At 37.6% G+C, this 18,099-nt stretch overlaps 1 protein-coding gene and 1 long non-coding RNA gene across 5 annotated transcripts in view; one reads left to right on the top strand and one right to left on the bottom strand.

Annotated features, from left to right (window-relative positions):
* The window catches only part of LOC107601847 (phosphatase and actin regulator 2-like), a 39,939-nt gene that overhangs the window by 1,899 nt on the left and 19,941 nt on the right, over window positions 1-18,099 (top strand). Inside the window, exon 1 of one of the 4 annotated variants that reach the window (XM_016294164.1) lies at window positions 13,896-14,198. The exons of the other annotated variants lie outside the window; for them this stretch is intronic. Coding sequence (XP_016149650.1) covers window positions 14,156-14,198 — 43 coding nt within the window. The 5' untranslated portion in view covers window positions 13,896-14,155. Of the gene's footprint in view, window positions 1-13,895; window positions 14,199-18,099 lie in introns of those variants that run through there. 4 annotated transcript variants of the gene reach the window in all.
* Window positions 6,680-9,127, bottom strand: LOC107601849 (uncharacterized). The gene is made up of 3 exons (XR_001610980.1): window positions 9,084-9,127; window positions 7,424-7,426; window positions 6,680-6,928 (listed from the first exon to the last, which is right to left on the bottom strand). It is a non-coding gene; the product is annotated as an uncharacterized lncRNA (long non-coding RNA).

Below are 18,099 nucleotides of genomic sequence, written 5' to 3'. Positions count from 1 at the left end.
AGCGAGTGTAGTGAGCTGCATATTCACAGAAATCCAGTTAATGTTGTATGAATTCAGTTAAAGTGCATCATGTGTCTGTGAACAGTTAAAGATTTCATAGTTTTGTTTCAGACATTGGCCTTCATGTTCACGGTTCAATACAATTTAAACTTGACAGCATTGTGGCATGATTTCAAGTACAGAAAATTATTGTGACTCATCAGTTTTAGTTTAAAAAAAGGAAAAGTACATTTTGATCATTAAGATTTCAAATTCATTGTTTTAAAATTACAGGAAGAAGACTGATGCGTTGTTATTTTACAGTAATTGAAATGCTATTTTGCATTTTTATTAAATTCAGTTTTTATTGTTATTTTTAATTACTTTTTACTTTTTATATTTTCCATATCCGTTTTCATTTTTTTTTATTTTAGTTAAAGTTTTTGTAATTTTGCTGTGTTTTTGTAATTTCTAGTCGTTTTTTTTTTAAATACATATTTATATAGTTTGTGTTATTAGTATTTTCTATTTTATTTATTTAATAAATCTAGTTCAACTTTAATTAAACTATATTAAAATTTGAAATTTTGCCTTGGCAACTAGCTGAAATAATAATAATAATTAACTGAATTTATTTTATGTTTTTGTTTTAGTTTCAGATTTAGTTTTAGTTGACTATAATAACCCTGGACTCATGATGACTTGGAACTAGTGTGACTACTTATAATGATTAGTAACATTCTCAAAAAATATGCAGTGGTACCGAAAATAGGTGTGTCGTTCTGTAAATCACTGTTTACATTAGCAAACTCCATCCACTTCACTAACACATAACAAGAGTTTCATACTAGAGAAGTGTTCCCAACGGTAATGAACAATTTAGAAAAATTATTGATTAAACCTTAATTATAAGCAGCATTACTGAATATTTAATGTAAGTGCTTCTTGAAAAACATAAGCATTAGATTTCTTTTGTTTACTTCCATTGCAATACTGTAACCATGTAATATTTTGCAGAATAATACTGTAATACTGCATTTTTAATATAAAAAAAAATTAATTTTGTAATAAACCAAAGTATCATCATCATCAAACTTATGCTTGTGACATGCTGTCGATAAAACACTTATTTTGAACCTAGAAAATGTTTTTAAATATACCACATTGTCAGCAGTTGACTTGTTTTTTTGTGCTGCGTGACTGAATAATACTACTGTAGATTTCAGTGCATTTTTGCACTGCAGCTTCGCTGCATGTCCGCCAGGGGGTGTTTTCTTTCAGCTTTTTCCAATGCAATGCATCAGTTCTTGTCAGTATTGCTCTGAATCCTGTCTGATGTCTAAGAATGATTCTGTGCTGCAATGTTTTAAGTCTAACCCCATGACTGTTTTTCACAAAGCCTCACATCAATAATTCATGATGTTTTGTTTGTGTTCCTGCAACCACTTAATGCTACTTAGTGTACATCTATTTCCTCTCTGCCAGCATCACTTCATGATCTATATGCAGTCTTTGCAAAGATCCCGTCATTGTGTTTCGAGAAATGGACACATTTAAATATACATCCAATGGTAGTTTGCATTCAGACCCGCACTTTATCCTTCACACTGTGCGACAACGGTAGAAAGGCACTGAGAGAAAGCCTCCTCGCTCTCTGTTTGTTTGGATTAATTTGTAGGTTTTGCCTCCTTTGATGCTGGTGTGAGGATGTGTGTCGTCCCTCTCTGCACACAATTAGTCACGTAATGACACAGAGATGGAGGCCGGCGGAGCGGAGATGTCGAGAGAGGCTGCCCTTATAACAATGCAGAACCTTTTCTGTTCTTTACCCTCTTAAAAGCTTGTTCCTCTCACCTCTGGATGAATTTTAAACAGTCTATGAATAGAGTTTCATGGTTGATAGAGTGTCAGTAGAGACTTGGCATATTGAGTTCATTCTGCCTGTGATATAGATGATATAGAAACTTTTATGACAATTGCTTTTATGGAAACAAACCGTTTTTAAACCGATTTTTTTATTTGATCAACTTTTATTTGAGTTCTTCTTATAGGAGTGTAGAAATAAAGAAATGGAAAAATTACATATATAACATAACTTGTAAATGGTTTAGTTAGGTACAACCCACCTACTAAAGGGAAGCAGATTCAAACAGAAGCTAAAGAACAAAGAGAGAACTTTGTTTTTGATTGAAGTAGATGCAAATGAGTGTAAATCAATGCTTTTAATGACTTATGATGCCATTTAAATCAGTAAGGGGCCAGCCAGATTTTTTTTTAAAGTGAATACTTTTATTCAGCAAGGATGCTTTAAAATGAACCAAAGTGACAGCAAATACATTTAGAATGTTACAACAAAAAAAAAATCTATTTCAAAAATGCTGTTCTTTTGAACTTCCTATTTATCAAATAATCCTGAAAAATCACTGTTTCCACAAAAATAGCAGCAGCACAACTGTTTTCAACAGTGATAATAATAAGCAATGTTTCTTGAGCAGCAAATCACCATATTACAATGATTTCTGAAGGGATTATGTGACACTGAAGACTGGAGTAATAGCTTTGCCTTTGTTATCACAGAATAAATTACATTTTAATCAAATACATTTTAATATTTTGGATAAATATTTATAGTATTTTGATCAAATAAATACAGCCTTGGTGAGCATAAGAGACTTCTTTCAAAAATATTAGTGCATGTTCTTTGCTCTTTTAAATAGTATTTTTTTCAAATATATATTTAAAAAGAAAATTCTAAATATTATTAACATATATGTAAATAAATAGCATATTCATTATTCTATTTAAAAGAATAAATAGCTAAAGACGACTTAATAAATTGCCAGTGCCAGCATTTTTAACAAGAAATTATGAGAAGAATGTGCTTGTTTTAGATTATTTGGAATATGCTGATTATCATGTATAGAATATATCATATTCTAATGGCTATAGAGCAAGTAAACCTCTTTAAATAAAGGCTTAGCCAGAATTTAGACAATGATGTGCATACAAGGCTTTGCAGAGTAGATCACTGTTTAGGTATATGTAGTTCTTTCTCATAGGGGCATGAATGCTCTTGCCAGGCAGCTATTCCAAGCATATCAGTGGTTCCTGACAAGAGCCCTTTATGTCCACTGGTCTGATTGTCTCCTCCTCTCGTTCTCCCATCCTCCTTTTCTTCTTCTTCACGTTCAGCTTGTTCTTTGGTAGGAGCGTGAAGCAGCTCTATGCGTCAGACAGTGTGGGCGTTCTCGGCAGACACACAAAGAGCACATGTGAAGATGGGCCATCATGCCTTTTATCTGTAATTGCTATGCTCCGTTGTATTTTTAGAGCTGAGAGGATGGCATCTGCATTTATTCAACATTTTATCAAAAGGGTGTTTATTTACCGATTTATGAGCGTTTTGAGACATACCACATTATCCATGAGTCAACCAGTAGGACAATATCTCGGTATGGTTAGTCACGGTATAATGGTTATGGTTAAAAAAGCAATTATGCAAGGTATTGGTTGCGTGTTAATGTGCCTGACGTTCGTTATTTGCTGCTTTTACAGTGTAAATCAGTGACAGCGCTGTTACTTGAAAGACTTGGATGTTTCCATCACACCATGTGCTTTTCTCTCAGCACTGGTTAACTTAAATAGCAAAAGGTAACCTGACTGGGTTAACATATCACAGTCTAGTTTCACAACATCCCAAAAGCACACAAGACTATCTCTGTGTGTTGCTATGATCTTGTAACAGCAATAGTGCTGTTTCAACAACACAGGGAGCATTAATTAATTGCTCTCGGAAGTGCTGATTGGACTTTGACACCACTTTTTTTTTAAACAAATATCCCCATTGATGTGCGTTATGCTTAGTTGAGATTACTACAATTAACTGCTACTTAAGACGTCTAAACTATGGACCAAACATTCAGTTTTAGGATAAGGTTCCTGTGATTCAAATGTTTGTGTTTGTTATTAAAAAGTAGATCTTTGTTTTCATGGTTCTGTTTTCTTTTTTATGGTTCAAGTAGGCTTGACTGATTGTAAATGTAAGAGAAATATGACAACCATTACAATACTAATTTTTTTTTAAAAACTGGTATAAAATGAGTATTGATGTTATAGATTGTATTGTGAATTATCTATATGTTATGTATGGTGAAAATGACATACTTCTCTCTGGTGACATATGCAGGACTTCTCCAATCATTTAATCTACTTCAACCCTGCCCCTCCACAATCCACTACAAGTTCACATTCATCTCAAAATCCAATCAACAACCGATGGATAGAATCAAGTTCCTGCAAATTCTTGTGCTACATTACTAGACCTAAACATTGTATGTTAACATGAGACTAGTGAGATAAAATCACTTAATAACCTTACTGTGCAAAATTTTATGCACTAGTAAACCCTTTTGGCGGTAACTTTTGCATGATGCTTATAATACCCCAAAGCCTGCTGAAAGTGCATTACTGTAAAGGCAGTCTGTACTGACAGATTTTCTAGGTAAATGACAGCATGTCACAGTTGCTGTTGAATAGATCTTAATAGAAGGTGAAATAATTACTGTCAGCAAATGGATTTATAAAAAGCTCAATTATATACTAGTCAGAATGCTCACAAACAGAGCAGTGTTCCAACAGCTTTTCGGGGGAATCTAGACACAAATGTCTTACATATAGTTGTCTTTGCTATACTGGGATAAAAGAAAACTTTATCAAAAAAAAATTGCATGCATCATCTTAAACTTGAGTAGAATCCAGGGCTGCGTTTCCCAAAAGCATCGTAAGCCTAAGTTGATTGTAGCTCCGTTGCTTTCAATGCAGCCCAGAACATTCAAACAGCTAATCCATTTGGAATTCTTTCTATGATTTTAACTGCAAAAAAGTGGAAAGATGGCAGTAGAACGCCTCTATAGGCGTTGTACACAGCCGAGTTAAGGCTGCTCTTTACCAGCTCAAAATGAAAGACAATGCTGTATAAAATACAGACTACAATATGCTGCTCTGATCCACCTACGCCCCTGGAATCAAACTATACACCTGTAAATGCATTTATGCCATCTCTGAGCAGTATGAAACTATGTAACACCTAATGCTTTTGTGCCACCTTTGCAGTGTAAAGTTGTCTCAGTGTTCACTTAAAGGGATAGTTCACCCAAAAATGAAAATTTGATGTTTATCTGCTTACCTCCAGGGCATCCAAGATGTAGGTGACTTTGTTTCTTCAGTAGAACATGTATGATGATTTTTAACTTTAACCGTTGCAGTCTAGAAATGGTAACAAAATCTATGAGAGTAAAAAAAACATGCACAGACAAATCCAAATTAAACCCTGCGGCTCGTGACGACACATTGATGTCCTAAGACACGAAACGATCGGTTTGTGCCAGAAACCAAACAGTATTTATATAATTTTTTACCTGTAATACACCACTATGTCCAACTGTCTTTGGGCGTACGCACTGCATCCGGTGCGTGAGGTGTGTACGCGCTCTGGCGTAGTTTACAGAAGCGCCGGAATTGATCTCTCGCGCGTATACATCACTCATTGTTTACACAGTGCACAGTCATTGTAGGTACGACGGCTAATCAAAATGGTACTTACTTGTGCTTATCTGGATTGTTCAAACCGACTTAAAACTAAAAGATTACATTCTCTCGCGCAAACTCATTCGGGAGGGGTGACTTTCCACGTATTCCCAACTTCTGAGCCTGCTCGCCTGAAGTTATGATTGATTGCTCTTCGGCTGGATATCAACACACACATTAACGTAAACTACGCCAGAGCGTGTACACCCCTCACGCACCAAATGCCGTGTGCGTGCCGAAAGACATAGTGGTGTATTATGCCATTTTTTGGGCTTTAAAATCTCGACAACCTCTGCCTTTATAAAGCTTGGAAGAGCCAGGACATTTTCTAATATAACTCTGATTGTATTCGTCTGAATGTCATATACACTTAGGATGGCTTGAGGGTGAGTAAATCATGGGGTAATTTTCATTTTTGGGTGAACTGTCCCTTTAAACAAAAATTAAAGGCATAATGCTCCATAAAAGCCAGACTAGATTATGCCTGTTCTGACCTCAAAGTTATATTTTGACACGCTATATCAAAGTACACTGAAAAAAATTATTCAATGAATTTACAAAAAAAAAAAAATTTAAGGTAAGTGGTTGCAATCAATTTATTTTAGCTACATTTAAATACATTTTGTTGAAAGTTAGTCAAGTAAATTAGTTTATTTAAATGTAGCTAAAACAGTTGTAATTGCTGTGTAAATGCATTCATGCCACCTCTGAGCATTAAACTATCTGTGTAAAAACACATCAGAAGCACTTCTGTGCCACCTTTGCAGTGTAAATTTGGAATTATACAATATCATCCAGTGAACTCATGTGTCCTGAGAATAGTGCTTCTGCAGTTGCTTTGATCAATGCTAAGAAAATGTTTAGGTTCATGTGAGCAGTCAGCCTACAGGGGTGAGCTTTAAAAACCTACTCTCAAGCAGTGATTCATCCTCCCTGAACTGCTGCCAATTCTTGACGTCAGGTTGCAACACAAAAATAGATTTGGAAGAAATTGTTACAGATTCTCACCCACGAGTAACGTGCCATCAAACCCACTTGTGCGAGGCCCTGCCCGGCTTTGACCCCGACGGAATGTAGCACATCACACACACCGGCAACAGCGATATGTCTAGAGTCATCTGTTTCAGCGTGACGCGAGTAATTTAATGAAGGCTACAGAGCTGTCTCGCACTACATCAACTCACCCCTCCTCCTCAACCCCATTCCCCGTAGCCAAAGGCGATAGCTGAAAGCCCCAGTGGACTGGGAGGTTCCACTTGATGGGCTCAGACTGGCTCAGTCAGCTCACTTTAATGGAGGTAATGGCTGTTTGTCATCCTCAAGCCTTCGCCGCTCTTCCTGCCGCGCACCACTGCAGAGAAGGCTGCAAGAGCACCACAGGAAGTGAGGAGAGAGAGTGATTGAGTGAGAGTCAGAGAGAGAGAGAGAGAGAGAGAGAGAGAGAGGGAATCAGAGCGAAAGAGTGAGAAAGGAAACTGAGGACCATCTCACTGGAGCAGTTGATTTTTTTGATTATCCTTCCAGTCATGGAACATGCCTGTAAGTCTTCAACTTTTTGACACAAGTGTGTATGTGTGCATGTTGATAGATTTAGTACTCTGCTTAAAAGAGTTCAGAAAGTTTCTTTCATTTTTATTAGGCTTCATACTGATTAGGTTATTTGGTTAAAATAGCATATTATGAGTGTTTTAGTTTGAAGAAGAGTGTTAGATTGTCATGGTGTGATATTGATGGTTTGTCGACACATGCACTCTTGCACGCTCTTTTACGTGCCTCACATTGTATTGATGTTTTCATTATCGGCTCACATTCTGGGAATCCAGCTAGCGTGATGGTTAATCATTGAATAAACACACACAGGCTAAGCGCTGGTGCTGTATTACTGTCCTATTTTTGGTCCGTGTCATGAGATGTTCGATTGGATTTGCAATGCTTTTTGTGTGTCATAGCATGGAAATGCTGCTAGTAGGTTCGGTCCCTCATTCTGTCATTTATTTTGTGGCAGCAAAGAGGAAATCTGACACCGATATAATTTGTCTGTGACTCTGTGTATAGTAAAGTGAAAATCTGACAGGAACTGCGGTATTACTTTGATTGTAACATCACAGGTGTCACGTATACTAAAACGGAGCAGAAGTTTGTCTGTTGCCAATCAAGATCCAGCTGCTTTGATATCATGTTTTCCCACCTGAAATACATTCTGAAGTCTTATGTGCATGTATATGTGCGTGATTGTGGCTCATACAAACTATACAGGAGAACCTCCCTCTGGATATTTTGCAAAGCAAATTCGTATTTGTTTGGAAAAACTTTCAGATTTGGGGTTTACATACGAGCAGGGTTATTCTTTCATGGCAGGAATTGAGATGTGGGTCATTCATGCTGTGAAAAAGTTAGTCACAGATAGGGTTGCAAAGGGATGGAAAATTTCCGGTAAATTTCTGGAAACTTTCCAAAAATCCCTGGAATGTTTACAAATTTTCTGGAATATGTCCAAAATTTACTGGAAATTTTCCACCTTTTTGCAACCTTAGTCACAGAGTTACTGAATGGATCTGCTGTATCAGTGGAAATGCACAAGAAATTAGGTATAAGCTGTTTTTGAATTAAAAGAGCCATGTGACTGCCTGTTACTGATTTGTTGGAGGTGAGGTTCGTAATATGTGTAAGAATTTTTAAATAAAACACCTTAGAGTAAGTTAAATGTTTATCATCTTGTTTGTACTCCACATGCAACCCAACAATTCAGAAATGCTGTGAAAATGTCTGTTAAACAGTGAATGAAAAAAATGAACGAGTTTTTATCACACAAGAGATATCAACAGTCTAATAAAAGGTGTTTTATTTTACATGGAGTGGGTCTGCTTGTGGGGACAGCCATATTGAGATCACATGAATACTACTCCTATTCCCTCAGTAATACCTGACACTTTTTCTCACTTTTACACGCTGTAAAAATGATATGATCAATTAAGTCATAGCAACATATGTTTTTCCATTACTTAAACCAATTTCTTCTTCATTTTTTAAGTTATACAAGAATAACTTTTCAAAATGACCTGAATTGAAATGACTTGTACAGCCAATTTGATTCCACTTAAAAATGTAAAACAAAGTAAACTTTTTATATGTTGCTACATTCTTGTTGCTAGTTGTTAGTAAAAGTCCAAGATGATTTCTTTATCAGCCAGCGACACATACTCTAAATGGCAGAGTATAAAATAACATGAAGCAGTAGTTATTAGCTTTGAAAACGAACTAGTATATATTGATATTTACAATATTTCTATATGTATACTTTACAAAGTGCAAAAAGGAAGAAAAACTTACAGCTTACTAATGTGCATGTGCTATTTATGCCCTTTATCTTTGTAAAGTGTACACTTACCACTGTATACAGTACCTGTATCCTGTCAAATAAATCTGATGTAATTATGTGTTTAACTGAAGGATATAGGACTGCACCCCGTCATTACACCTAATGAGATTTTCCTTACGTTTTAGTCTCCTGGTAATACCTCTTATCATTGTGCAAGTCTCCCCTCAGCAGGTGAACCGTGTTAGTCCTCCCAATGTTGGGAGCATAATCGGCGTCTGTTTCCCTGCTTGGTGAAACTTAATGCTCTCCACTCCCCCTGCGATGTACTATTATTAAATGTCCCAGATTTCCAAATAAGAGCCATCCGTGCTGGGGAAAATCACTTACAGGCAGGATGTTAAGTATTGATCGACAAGGTTTGCCATACCTTGTTGTGCTCCATCATTGGGTAAACAGCCCAACAGGAGCCAGTTGTCTACAAAAACATTTCCAGCAATACATCATCTGGTGGTTTGTGCAAGCCATATCTGAAATTGTATGTTTAGGTGATGCTTGGTTAACAAAACTGCATAATTAAAGAAACATGCATGAGATGATTATCTTTAGATCTTGTTTAAATTTGCAGAGTTGATTCTGTGGTTTAGATATTTGCATATCATGATGAGGTGCAAGAATCTTTACACGCTATAACTTTTTTTCTGGGTTTAGAGTTAATAAATAAATCATCTGAGCAGAGGAAAGAACTAAATGGCATCACTTAAACAATAATTAGCTGCTATTTTGTGCTGAGATTGGCAGTTAATAATTAATTAGCTTTTCCTACGTTGTTTCCATTGATGTTGCATTTAAGTTTTGGTCCTTGCACCCATTTAGGGGACTTGAAGTGATCATTTTGATCAGCACCCATTACCTTTAACAATATAAGGAGGCAGAGATAGTGGTTGATGAGCAGTATATGTATTAAAGACATAGACATTGTATCAACATTTGAGGGTTGTGTTTGTTTTGATGGGTTGCAAAGAGATCCGCTTTGCCGTTATTAGCTGTATGCCATTACTGTCTCCCCATATGCACTTAGGCTGCACTCTAGAGCAAATGGACAGATTTTTCTCTCTACACAAAGTCCAGACGTCTGCCTCTTGGGATATCGGACTGCACTGGAATTCAGATGAAGCTTCTCAAATGTTCTCAAAAGATTTCAGGTAGGGCATGTGGACAAACAATCGTGCCAGTAAGTGAATTCACTTCATTTTATTGAACAGATTTACGTATTGTGATGAAAGTTCCTGACATTCTGAGCGGCGCTGGCAGTGATTCACATTTAAAGGATCAAAGAGCATCACAATACATGCAAAACCATTCACAAGCCATATTCCACTCCTGAGCTGTAAGTAGAAATGTGTGTGTTTTACCCAAATGAGACATTTGCATTCAGACTGCATGCACTTGGTCAATAGATGGCAGCGTTCTCCGGGAATAGTGTCAGGATATGAGGAGGTGTGTTGTGATTTGGTGACTCGCCATATGCCCCTTCTGTTTTTAAACCTGTGCCGAGGCCATAATCGATGCATGTCAGGAACTCATTATAGAATACCGTGATTCACTTCTTTTGTATGCATACTAATGTAGCCACCTTGAATAGTTTTCCAGATATATTCTTTAGCATGGAGATATTCATCACATTATTTTCAAGGCTATTAAGCTAAAAATAAACAGGTTTTTTGGCACAATCACAAATTGTGTCTCTATATTAAGTTGTATTTCACCTCTGCAGAATACATGGAAAATCAAGATGATCTTGAATGGCTGTGCCCTTACAGCTGTATTGTTTTGGCTGTGTGTCAATCATTTGTGATGTGATATGTGATGTGTATGAAAGTGGGTTATCAGAGTACACAAGGTTCTCTGTCAGTGTTAACTGAACAGATGCAGATAGACTATGATATCAGACTGACATGCCACTCTGACCACACACAGGCCATGTAGGGCTTTTGCTAACCCCAGCAAAAGAAAAAAAGGGGTGACATAGTAAGACTAGCTATATAAAAATGTATATAGTAAGTCTTAGTTATATATATATATATATATATATACACATTATACATAATGTGGATTACAAGAATTTTAATTTAGACTGACGTTAGCTCCCATAATGGGTCCCGACCCCCTGGTTGAGAAGCACTGCTTTAGATTAGAACTAGCTGTATACAGTGTGTCTAGCTGTAGGAAACCGTTAACTTTCACTTAGTTCACTTAGTAGCTCTGCATTTTTTGGTTTCCCCTATTTGGATTTGAGACCGTTATACTAAACCACTATACTACTTGGTCACCCCTCTTGAATAAAAAATAATAATTCCACACGTTCAACAACAAAACCATTACTATAAAATAAGAAAGATTGCATGAACAAAGATTACACCAACAAATCACACTATTTCCAGCTGCTTGTACTCAGGGCTGTGGTGTTATGATGGTAAGGAGGACCTTCAGGAAGAGGGGAAGGGGTGGAGAGCTCATACTTGATGAGTACATTCAGCTTTGCTGTGTGCAAAACAATAGCTCACATCTCCAGAGTAGACTTGTTTTTGTAAGGCTTCCTGCTTTGAATCCCACCCACCACTTTTGCTTTGGAAGAGGGGGTTGGTGGGGGGGTGGGGCCTAATCTGTGGGGCTTTTGGCCTCTTTTGACGAAAGCAAAGCATTAGCTGCAAACAAACTAAAAGTTTATAGCAATGTTAGTATTTGTTAGTATAAAACCTTTGTTGTTGCAAAAATGCTCATTCTCATGGGATGCAAAGGAGAAATTGAACCAGAGGTTCATAGTGTGTCCTTTTGACTTCCCTTTTTATGCAAAATAAATAAAGTGCTAACTTTCATAGAACTTTGACATTCAAAAGACTATGTATAGTGTCATATAAGTGAGACTGGGGCTAGTTGTTAGATGAGTTGTCATAAGGGATGTGTCTCATAAGGTTTTGAATCCAATATTTGTAATTACACAAATGTGTTTTCGCTAGCAGTGATTTTATATGTTGGGTTCAAGCTCCTAAAATGGTCAAACCTTGAAAATGGTCTCATTGTGAACAATAAAACCTCAACCTCACATTTAGTCAGACATGCATAGGCTATTTTCATTCAGGTCAGGATGGGGCAAGTTGTCACAGGTTTTAAATGTTATAAATTTGTAGTATTTATTCTTTAAAATACAATGGCAATACTATTTTTGTATTTTACTGGTTACTTTTCGCTGTTTCATAAAATAATTAGTTACATTTTTTTTATCCATTTAAATTTTCCTGAGAGCATATTATTAAATACTATTTAATGGTGTGCACAACATGCCCCGCTCTTGAAGGTCAGTGTTAAGGTATGTGTCTTTACAGAAACTGACTGACTCACTGGAGTAAAAGTAGTGTTATGCAAGATGATCATGTCTTGAAATCATCAGTAATGAATGATCTTTAGTTTTTATACATTATGAATATTTTATACAGCTTTATTGATAGCCTACTCTCTTTGGTTAGATGATGTACAACTCAGGGAAACATTTTCACTGTCATTTCTTGATCAAAAATATTGTGATAGTTAGCAACAGATATTTACAACAGAATAAACCATGTTTTATTTTAATTTTAATACAGTAAAGCAGTGACCAAAAATAGCACGGACACTCCTGATCTAGTATTTTCTAATGATCATGTCACTTTTGGCCAACACATTATTACCCACATACATTTCCATGCTTTAAAAGGGTCATAAGATGCTGCTAAAAAGAACATTACTTTGTGTATTTGGTGTAATGAAATGTTTATGTGGTTTAAGGTTAAAAAAAACACATTATTTTCCAAATACTGTACATTATTGTTTCTCCTCTATGCCCCGCCTTTCTGAAACGCGTCGATTTTTACAAAGCTCATCGGTCTGAAAAGCGAGGTGTGCTCTGATTGGCCAGCTATCCAGTGCATTGTAATTGGCCGAATACCTCAAGCGTGTGACGGAAATGTTACGTCCCTTACCATATTGTGATGCCCTGTCCGGCCGGAGCGTAACATAAAACCATGTCTGCATTTGTGAGCGGAGAAATGACAAACAACAAACGCTTCTCTACACTGCCCAAAAATCTCGCGTTTGAATCGTCAGTGGCAAATTCTTTAAATATAAAAAAACGTACTTGCAGTCTGTGAGTCAGAACAGCCGGCATTGTAGTCTACTCTCCCAGGATCAGGAAACAGTCCTCCATAAAATGTGCTGCACACATCTGAATATTTGGGTTGAACTGTTCTGGAACAGTGTTGTAAATACAACTTAACCACTGATTTCTAGTCGTGTCCTCTTTTGGAAGGCCAAACAAAGTAGTTTCGCTTTCACAACAAAAAAGCGTCACACAGAGTATAGGCCTAGAGTATGCGGAGGCCGGCTTGAGTGAGCAAAGGGTGCGGGCGGGCTTGAGAACGGCGGGGCCTGCGGATTCAACGAAGGAGCGTCCGGCGGGCTTGCGGCAACCACATGTGACGACCCCGGGCTGGACACCGCTTCGTCCACGGTGAAAGGTCGATCCGGCGATCGACAGCACGAAGTTGATGTATTTCCTCAGTGACCAGCACAGATCAGCTCCAGGCATGACGAAGCGGATATCGTCCTCTTTTGGAAGACCAAACAAAGTAGTTTCGCTTTCACAACGAAACACAGCGCTTTCACGACATGGCGGCGGCAGCAACAATACTATAGCAAGAATAAAAGTTACGCCGCCTTTCTTCGCGTGAACATTTGGGCGGAGTTATGCAAATCTTCCCACATCGTGATGTAGACATGTGGGGGCGTGTTAGAATGAGCCGTTTTAGGTAGACGTGGTTGACTCTTAACTTTTATAAAGAATATCTCTTTGGATTGAGACTTTAGTCTTTGCAACTTTACAGATCTTGTTTATGCACCAAGAGCTTGTAACACTCCAAAGAGAAAGGAAAAATTTAAATCGCATCATATGACCCCTTTAAGCAGGGCTGAAGCAAGGAGGGGCTTGAAACTTCCTCCTTATGGCCCCTGACTGCTTACAATCTGCAAAAAAGGAATGACAGGCATTTCAATCCGGAGACTCAAGAGTTCGATTGCGTGTCTTGCGACTTCACAAAGTATGGAAAAGTTCTTTTGAGAAGCAGCTCTCGGAGTTGGAGGAGTGAAATGAGTCTCCTGTTATGTCGATCGAGTGGGCTTTGTTGCACAAGTTCTTGGGGCGTCGTATGATTTTTGTTTAGCGGCCCATTGAAGATTGACATGGGCCAGACATCTGTCTCCAGCTTGTCTCAGAGAGCGAGCGGTAAGTTGTTCTTCATTCACTGACCCCGCACCGCTATCTCAATCAGTGCTCAGGGAGGGAAGACGTGACTAGTTGAGTCAGTTTCCGCTGCGAATCAAGTTCATTATCAAGTCTGATACTTGCACGTTTGCTTTCACGTAATCTACTGCTACCTACGGGATGCGACGAACTGAAAGACTGCTATTATAATATTAGAAGCTAGCGCGTGGATTTTGGTTTGTCGCGTGCAGTGCAAGCGATCAACAAGTGGGACGTTGTCAAGCGCATCTTTCGCGAATTTGAGGCGTGTGTGTTGATGGATTAACATTACTTGATAAGGACGAAGAAACATAAATGTACTGGCTCGTGCATTCAGGAAATGATTGTTTCACTCTGTTCTTTTGCTCACATGTTGTTTGTCGTAATATGTGCTGTCAGGGCGATGCGCTGTTAGAAATGTACTTCCTAATTCGTGTCAGTGCATAGTGTAAAAAAAATGTGAGTAATTTTAACGGGGGAAAAGAACGTTGTAAATCGATACCGTTTAAACGTGTTACTTAGTTAACTGTAAGTTACTGTACTAAAACAGCACGTTTAGGCTACTTAAAATTCATGCAAAGCATATTACAATGTTATTTTAAGTATTTTAAGTATAGATTAATTTAGCATTTATGGTGGACTTTTATATTAGAAAGGGGCATTCCCAGAATTGCGTGCATGAACTTGAACACTTGATCAGATTTTATTAAAAACATTTTTTTCATCTAATTTTTGTGTTTTGTTAATTGTTTTGCATTATTTTACTGTTTTGTGTTTGTGGGAATGACACTTTGCTAATTTGTTATTATTGGCTCTTCATCACATGGCCTTCCATTGTTCTACATCCTGTATTAATGCATTTTACACAAACAATCAAATATAAGTATATTTTTATAAACTGGCATGCTATTTCATCCTGTAATAATTGTAACATCACTTTTTCATAGTAAAAAAGTGATGAATGGCAGCTACTGCCATTTTTTAACTGTAAATTTAACAAAGCATTCCACAGTGCAGTTGTGTTATTCATTATCTAAACCCAAGTCTAAATGGCAGGTTTGCTGGTTTTGGTTTCATTTAATACAATATTAGTTCATGTTCCACTTCTCTGGAGACTGTTGAGACTGAGTGTTGAGTTTAAGCTATTTATTAAAAAAAAAGCAGCAACAGTGACAGAAACGTCTTAGTATGCACCACAGTCAAGTTTCAATAACTACAATTCCAAGCAAGTACTTCACAATGCAGTGTTATTGTAATCTTAAGCTTCTTTCTGCATCAAATGTTGGATCACGAGCCACTACCTTCATTTCCCAATCATTTCCATTATTGCCAGAGTGCTGGGATATAAAAGCTTCTGTTGCTATCAGTTTGTCCGCTCTCAAAGGAAGGTTGATCAGATGTTATTTGTGTGTCCTCATGAACTTCTTATTGCTTTATTTACTTATTGCTTATTATGCTTTAAATAAGACTGAATCATGTTTTAAATTGTTTTGATTTCATTTGTAATGTTTAGCAATTGACTGGATGTGAAAGGCCACAGAAATAAATGAAAATAAATGAATGATCTCTACCTCTATTAATTTAGATCCAGAAATAATCAGCACTATTTTTGTCTTGGGTCCATTTTTTTATTGTTTTATAGGAAAGGCTATTGCAAACATCTCCTTTCTGTAAATAGAGGAACAAAGTGTTGAGTGAAATTGGCTTATTGTTTTTTTCATTGGTATTATGAGGAACTGAGGCTGTGGGATTAGCCTATGCTGCAAGCAATTATTAATACAAAGCTAGGTTTAGCATTTGCTGTAGGCTTAATGCACTATACCGGATGTAAAAAAACAGGCTACAATCACTCAGTTGAAGAGTACATTTAAAACGGTAGTAACTGACGACTTTAACACTCATTTGTTTGACTTACTCTTCAGCATTACAGGCTTAAAACATTGAGATAATGAACTAATTATCAGCATGAGTGGCCTTTTTAGCCATCGCAGATCTCTACAGCTGCTTTGTCTTTATATTTAGAAGCATAAGGCAAGTCAATGTGTGATTGTTCTGTAAGAAATATGCTGTCAAGGATGTTGATATGAGCTGCACTGCAATATGACTCCTGTGATCTTTTTAACCCTTAAGTCTCACATGCCTTCTTTAGAAGGCTTGGAGGTTTGAATAACTGATGCCTTTTGTTTTCTGGTCATCATGATTATTTGTAATGTTTCATGCATTTTCAGTGGCCTCCCTTTATAAAGAGGAAGTGAGCAATTCAGTCAACTGTACAACCTCAAATGTGATATAGTATATGCAGCAAATTTGCCATAATGTGGATCTGAATGTTATAGTAAAAATTGTTCTGTATATTTTTCAGACTTTTGGTGATATGTAGTGTATATTATATGTTTGCTTGTTTCATTCAGACAGCCGTTTTAGCAGAGGCTGAGAGTTCAAGGGGAGTTTGTATGAATTCTCGGTTCCTTCCTTTTTTCTTTTTTTTTTTTGCAAAACAATGAATTGAACTCAGAAACATCCATTTAAGTTGAAATCAGAGGGTGATTTCACATGTAGTTTATTTGAGCCCTCCAAATGCTCTCAGAGCGGTTCAGCACATATATGTGAACAAACCAAGTGATCTCAGACCCCCCTAAAAGGACCCAAAAGTAAACCATGCTCAAACCACCTCCAGAGGTTGAGGTCCCGGTCCACTTTACATTTCACGTCGACATGTATACCTGGAGGCTTGGGTAAAAGTCCTGCATCTTGCGTCTCTATTTACAAGCAATAGAGCTGTGCGTTTAGTTACTTTTGAATATATCAGTTTTACCCACTCATTGCTGAGAAATATAATGTAGTGATTCAGTATCAAAGCTATTTTATTAATAAAATTCGAGGGGCATCTTGACAACAAGTTTCTGTGCTCCTGAATATTTCTGTGTGCGCAGCGCAGTCTCTAATCTCTGTGTGCGAGTGATGTACAGTGGGTACGGAAAGTATTCAGACCCCCTTAAATTTTTCACTCTTTGTTATATTGCAGCCATTTGCTAAAATCATTTAAGTTAATTTTTTTTCCTCATTAATGTACACACAGCACCCCATATTGACAGAAAAACACAGAATTTTTGACACTTTTGCAGATTTATTAAAAAAGAAAAACTGAAATATCACATGGTCCTAAGTATTCAGACCCTTTGCTGTGACACTCATATATTTAACTCAGGTGCTGTCCATTTCTTCTGATCATCCTTGAGATGGTTCTACACCTTCATTTGAGTCCAGCTGTGTTTGATTATACTGATTGGACTTGATTAGGAAAGCCACACACCTGTCTATATAAGACCTTACAGCTCACAGTGCATGTCAGAGCAAATGAGAATCATGAGGTCAAAAGGAACTGCCTGAAGAGCTCAGAAACAGAATTGTGGCAAGGCACAGATCGGGCCAAGGTTACAAAAAAAATTCTGCTGCACTTAAGGTTCCCAAGAGCACAGTAATACAGTCCCAACAGTGAAGCCTGGTGGTGGCAGCATCATGCTGTGGGGGTGTTTTTCGGCTGCAGGGACAGGACGACTGGTTGCAATCGAGGGAAAGATGAATGCGGCCAAGTACCGGCCAAGAAAACCTTCTCCAGAGTGCTCAGGACCTCAGACTGGGCCGAAGGTTTACCTTCCAACAAGACAATGACCCTAAGCACACAGCTAAAATAACGAAGGAGTGGCTTCACAACAACTCTGTGACTGTTCTTGAATGGCCCAGCCAGAGCCCTGACTTAAACCCAATTGAGCATCTCTGGAGAGACCTAAAAATGGCTGTCCACCAACGTTTACCATCCAACCTGACAGAACTGGAGAGGATCTGCAAGGAGGAATGGCAGAGGATCCCCAAATCCAGGTGT

Source organism: Sinocyclocheilus grahami, unplaced genomic scaffold (assembly GCF_001515645.1).
Source record: "Sinocyclocheilus grahami isolate Dianchi unplaced genomic scaffold, SAMN03320097.WGS_v1.1 scaffold313.1, whole genome shotgun sequence".
Taxonomy (NCBI): domain Eukaryota; kingdom Metazoa; phylum Chordata; class Actinopteri; order Cypriniformes; family Cyprinidae; genus Sinocyclocheilus; species Sinocyclocheilus grahami.
Note: the sequence above shows the minus strand (reverse complement) of the source record. Positions and strands in the feature narration are given on the sequence as shown.